The 6,284-nt window shown below is 43.8% G+C and overlaps 1 protein-coding gene across 1 annotated transcript; it reads left to right on the forward strand.

Annotated features, from left to right (window-relative positions):
* Positions 1-487: 487 nt before the first annotated feature.
* LOC105621455 (protein bric-a-brac 2-like) lies at positions 488-1,516 on the forward strand. The gene has a single exon (XM_012202923.1). It carries the CDS (start codon positions 488-490, stop codon positions 1,514-1,516), a length of 1,029 nt encoding a protein of 342 aa, XP_012058313.1.
* The last annotated feature ends 4,768 nt before the right edge of the window (positions 1,517-6,284 follow it).

The raw sequence follows: 6,284 nt of genomic DNA on the forward strand, positions 1-6,284 counted from the left end.
AGTACTACGTAGTATATATATATATATATATATATATATATATATATATAAATATACATATATACGATATATTGTGAGCCACGTTTTCGGAGCTAGGCTGAAATGATGCTCGACCACGACGTCCCAACGGGACGATGACGCCCGCGTCGGTTCGCGTCTGACAGGTCCGCGCACGTTGCCACGAGGCGCGCGGATAAGGCTCTCGTACTCTTCCCGCGTCACTTCGCGCGGAAGGAATCTGAAGATTTTGCGTGTGGCTGTGCATGTGTGTGTTGCAGATGCGGTCTCGTTGCTGATCCAATCAAGGTGAACGTTACCGAGAAGCAGAGGCGAGACGCACCACGAGGAGGCGACTGGAGGAAGAGACGAAAAGACGAGGAAAAACGGTGGAGAAAGCGAAAAAGGAAAAACTCGCCTGGTGACGTAGAGGAAGCCAAAGGCGTTCCTCTTCGAGAGAGACAAGATAAGGAGAAGCTCACGTTCGATCATGACGCAACAAAGTGGAGCTGGGTCACCCCAGCAGTTCTGTCTGCGCTGGAACAATTATCAGACTAATCTGACCAACGTCTTCGATCAGCTGTTACAGAGCGAAAGTTTCGTGGACGTAACCCTGGCCTGTGACGGGCATAGCGTTAAGGCCCATAAAATGGTCCTGTCAGCTTGCAGCCCGTACTTTCAGGCGCTCTTCTTCGACAATCCCTGCCAGCATCCTATAGTCATCATGAAAGATATCAAGTGGCCGGAGCTTAAGGCCGCGGTCGAGTTTATGTACAAGGGCGAGATCAACGTCTCCCAGGAACAGATTGGGCCATTGCTCAAGGTCGCGGAAAGTCTCAAGATCCGCGGCCTCGCGGACGTTAACAGCGAGCAGGAGCTGACGTCCAGGCCGAGTCTGGAGGAGGTCGCGACCGCGGCGATGCAACGGAAGAAGCGTCGCCGGATATCCGGCGATCGCTCACCATCCGGTAACAGTCCGGAACGTGTCGGCTCCGGCAGCATCGGCCCCGACGACGACGTGATCGGTAGTAACATCGTCGTGCCCGAGATTCACAGCATGGTGCCGTCGACGGCCAGTTCGACCCCGAGGTCTCTCGGCTCGCCTAGCACGCCCAGCATCTCCGTCACGCCGCAGATCAACCTGCAAGAACTTCCGGTCTCGCTACCCTTACCGCCACCCCCGCCGCCACCGCCACAGGGACAGCAGAGCTCGCACCCCCTGCCGACCCACCACGTGCCCGGCCACGTGACTTCCGGTCCGCACGCGCCCGTCAACCACCTGGGCGCCCATAGCCAGCAGCTCAGCGTGCAACAGCAGCAGCAGCAACAACAGCAACAGCAGCAGCAGCAACAGCAGCATCATCAACAAAGCGCCGGCAATCCCGGCGCCGGCGACGACCTCGAGATCAAACCCGGCATCGCGGAGATGATTCGGGAGGAGGAAAGGGTGAGTCGAGTTTTGTTTACCTATGATCGATCTGCTTCCTTTATCTTCTTCCTTATCTGCGTGGAGGAATAGTTTATTACTTGAAAATTGATTGACGTTGCACTTCCGATAATAGATCAATGTCTCTATGCGAAAATTATTAAAGAAATGATTAATGCATTAGCATGTAGAACGCTATTAATAGCGTTAAAAGATACCGAGTAAAAAAGTGACTTTCCGTAATTTACGAAAGAGTTAAATAAAATTTGTGTTAAACGTTATAAAAGATTCAAACGCATCAATAATCCTCGTTTTCTAAACGTGAGAAAAGCTTTTATGCATAATTGTTATATCACAACAGTATTCGTGCCCGTGTGTCTGTGAAAATTATTGCTAAATTAATCTTATCGACAAGAGTGATACTATTCCTTATTATTAAAGGATTAATCCTTTTTCTCGGGACGTACATTTGTCTTTGCACGCGTCAGTGCTAATATGTAATTTTCAATGCAAATTGAACAACAAGAATTCCATAATTGCGCGGAGTGTTGTAATTAGAAGATTTTTATGTTCACGATAACGTCGAATCATTCAGATATGTATTCCGATGAGCTGAATGTAACTTTCCTGTTTTTATGCCGGCAGAATATTACTTCTTATGCCGAAGATAAATTAGTAGAAATAATATACAGGAAGAACAAAAAATCGTCAGAATTATACTTGCTTGTTAACGAGAATGGGATAAAAACATCATTTCCGTCAGAAGTAACGTTAGATCTTCAAGAAATATATGCAAAAATGTATAAAAAGATTGATTAATTTTCTGCCAGATAATAAATGTACTAGATGGAAAGTTCGAACAAACTCCAGATATATTAGAAATTTAAGAAGTTCATTTTTAATTTAAATCTCGATGCATTATCAAGCTGCGCTACAAGCCTAATTTTATTAGATGTTGATTGACGTTAAATAAACGAGGGAATAAATTTCTGCGTCGTAATTGGAAATTCGCGCACGCGTATACATTTCAATTTATTTCAATATTGAATAGGATAAATACGAATAAAAGAGAAATATTCCAATATTTGCCCAACATTTAGATATAATTTGGCAACGCGGGTGGGTCAATTAAAAGTTTCTTCCGCCGGTCAGAACGCGCTGCGGCCGCGAATTGAATAAGAAACGTCGACGTTTCTCTCCCGAGCGAACTACCAGGCGAACTTCCCTCTCTCGATCGAAACTTTCGCGCTCCGGAATGCGGTTAACCCGAAATAATCGCGCGCGGGAACGTAATTTTCTCGATAGGAAACAAAGATGTTTCTCTCGTTGACCGTCTCGTAGCTGCGACCGATCGTTAACGCGAGCATGATGGGTTCACGCCTCATGTCATTAGAGCGCGCGTTCGTCCTCGTCAAGGCAATCGACCACGATCCTCGAGGAAGACAACGGTTACTCTTCCGTATAATTGGCGCTCTTTCGATAGAAAAGTCGCGGACGCACTCGAGACGCGGGACGACCGCGTCAATTATAATAGATGCCGGATGAGTTTTCGCGCCGAAACCGGTCGCGCGAGAAGGGATGGAAAAGCGGAAGGGGGTGAAACGACAGAGGGAAAGAGAGAGTCCCGCGCGCTTTTCCGCGGACGGAGGTGGAGGGCCATCCCAATTACCCGGCGATTGGCTTCGACGGTATGCGCTAATTGAGAGTATCAATGAACGTCAATGAGCGCAGTCAATATTTGGCCGGGGTGCATCCGGCCGAGCGTTTTGTAACGTTCTTTTTGTTAAAGCGGATGACAAATATTGACCGCGCTCGTTCGCGTTCGCGCGCGGACGTGACACAAACACGCGTGCACGAACGCACGCACTCATACACGCGCCCGGGGTATCGACTGTTCTCGTTAATTACATCGGGACGACGGTGTCTCCTGCATTATTTATCGTTCGCTACCGGTGCAAGTTATTAAGCGTGCGGCTAGTTACAAGCCGTTTTGTAACTAGCACGACGTAGGGAACAGATCATGCACTGACTTAGGCCGAACAATTAACTTGGCTTAACAAAATATATTTTCTCTCTCTCTCTCTCTCTCTCTCTCACCTCTCTTTCTCTGTGCTTTCAACAACGCTTACGTTCATTCCCTACCGCGCGTGTAATTATGCCACTTATTTGTATCAATAATACGATCGATGTATGGACTGTTCGCTGTCTTGATTAAATTTAAAGTGATGCATATATTTCTCTTGTAAAAACTGTTGTCTAGAATTCCACAGTTGGAGATAATCAGCACTCTGATGCATTATATTCAAGGTTTATCTTATCCAGATGTATATATTACGTATATATTTTATAATTTACATCGACAGCTACGTTTTTACGTTGCTTATGTAACATAATCCGATAAGTGGGATAAAAGTCTTAATATATGAATATCTAACGTTACATGAGAATTCTGTATGAGAGTATCGAGTTCCAAAGCTAATCGGAAAGTTAAATAAGTTTAATTATTATCCTACTCGACGCCGAATGCATCCGCGATCGACGCAGCGGGATTTATTCGTTATATGGATCAGCGGCTTCACTCGGCATATCTTACGTGCATCCAGAAAACGAACGTTCCAAGTGGCGGTGAAACTTAATGCGTGCGAGCACGTTTAAATTTTCATCCAGGGATTTTCGGGGGCGTAGATATCCGAGAAGAGTGAAAATATCGGACGACACACTGGAAGAAACTTGCACTTGATGAATGAAGGACACGCCGCTCCGCTTACGAGCGTTTACGCACGGAAAAGCACGGAGCAAGACTGACTCCGCGCCCGTCAGTTGAGTTCAATCTGGAAAATTAAAGTGAGCGACCAGCTCGCGCGGCATTATTTTTTTTTCTTTTCCTCTCTTCTCAGAGCGCACACGTCGCCGAGCCCCCGCCGCACACACCGTGACGTAATCCGCTATACGTATATAATGGTTATAACATTCCGCGGAATTCCATTATGTTAACGCAACCACGTTCCAATTCTCCGGGTATGCCTGCCTGACTGCCTGTGTGCCAGGTATCGTAAATGCGCGCCGTTGTAGTATCGCAACTATTCCGCGGTGCCTTTCCGATTAAAATACCTAATTGATGCGGGCGAGAGGAGCCAATGGCGGATCGCAGAATGCCAAGCCGCGAGAGAGTGCTGCCAAGCACCGTCGACATGAAATTTTTTTTCCTTACGGGACGAATAAGAGAAGGAAAGGAAAAAGAAGAGGGAGAATAATTATACAAGTAGATGAAATGAAATAAAATGTAATTATGCAGATTGCAGTAAATGGACGGAATGCGTCGCTATTTCTAAGAAAAAGAGCGAGAGAAAGAGAGAGAGACGGGGGGGGAGGGGGAGGGGAGACAGAGAGGCTGAGGAACTTGTAGAAAAAGAGAAAGCGATGTTTTCATTTATATAAACAGTATATCAGTATTAACGTGAAAGTTCTTGGATTAATTTATTCAAGATAAAAAGAAATGCAAGTTATAAACCACGAAGGAAATGATGAAGTAAGTCAGGAGAAAAAGTGCGGACGAATAGTGCACGAGATGCTCGTTAGATTACTGACTTAAGCGCTTGAGAGTTTTATTCTCCTTAAATCTAATTCTAATAACTTTATATTCTTCATTGAGGAACGAAATTTTCGAGCGTACGGCCATTTCTGGTCTTGCATTCGTCAAGAAGAGTTTCGTTGCCGAAGGTCGGTTACTCGATGACGCAAGTCTTATCGCCAAAGTATACGAAGTGTTTTTTTGAAGTAGAGAAGATTATTTATATTTTTTAAAAAGATATTTCTCTTATATATGTATATACGTACATAAAGTACAGGGTTTAAAGTCCATTGTACACACACACACACACACGCGCGCGCGCGCGCGCGTGTGTGTGTGTGTGTGTGTGCGTGCGTGTGTATATAAAGACGTCGATGATGAAATTACAAAAATTTTATCGAATACTATAATTGAATTTCTATTGATAATATCCAATTCTTTAGTGCGATGTATTTCAACGAACGTGTTGACTAAAACGATCTCATCTCTTCTCTCTCTAACGTGCGAAATTATATAGTATGTAACAGATTTGCTAATTATTATGACTGGTATTTCATTACCAATAAATTTCGATCTCATTGGCTATATTCATTGGAGTCCACAGACGCATTAACATAAATAATGTAACGAAATATTGTCCCTCATCTAATTCCTTTCCTAAAAGTAGCACTCGATCTTCCGTATCTCGTTGAAAATTAGGGAATCAACAGGGAGCGTCCTCTGAGTTATGAATCGCTCGCCTCCGGCGGCAAAAACCGGAGACAGTAATTATTTATACTTTGAACGGGCCCCGAGATCCAGAGGGGCCTCAGGACGACGTATATGCGGCATTACGCGGTTTAAATATAAATTATATTTCACCTGACGCGCGTGGGCCCGACGATGCGTCTTCTACGATCGCTTAATCGCGCCCTAATCACATCGATTAATCGTGCATGTAATCATTCACATACCAAAGAACAGGTTTTCGCGATTATTCACCATAAAAAAGTTTATTAAGTAGCGCGCGCGCAATTTAATATTTTTAGCTGATGGTGAAATATACTGTTTTTATAATGAATATAACGTTTATAATTTGACACACTTAGTAAATAAGATTGAATGTTAATAAATTAATTCTGTCAGGCATATTTAAATAAATTCTTTTTAAGATACGAGAGCTTATTAAAAGTTAAAAATAGATAGATAGTTTAAAGATACAAGTTAGTAGATGGGATACTTTGATCCCCACAAAAAAATTTTAATTTTAGTAATGTTTTTTATTAGTATATTATGTAAATTTATTTATAT

Source organism: Atta cephalotes, assembly GCF_000143395.1.
Source record: "Atta cephalotes unplaced genomic scaffold scaffold00033, whole genome shotgun sequence".
NCBI classification, from domain to species: Eukaryota; Metazoa; Arthropoda; class Insecta; order Hymenoptera; family Formicidae; genus Atta; species Atta cephalotes.

Coding starts and splice junctions, on each gene's coding strand:
- LOC105621455 (XM_012202923.1), top strand. CDS start 488: ATGACGCAACAAAGTGGAGCTGGGTCACCCCAGCAGTTCTGTCTGCGC.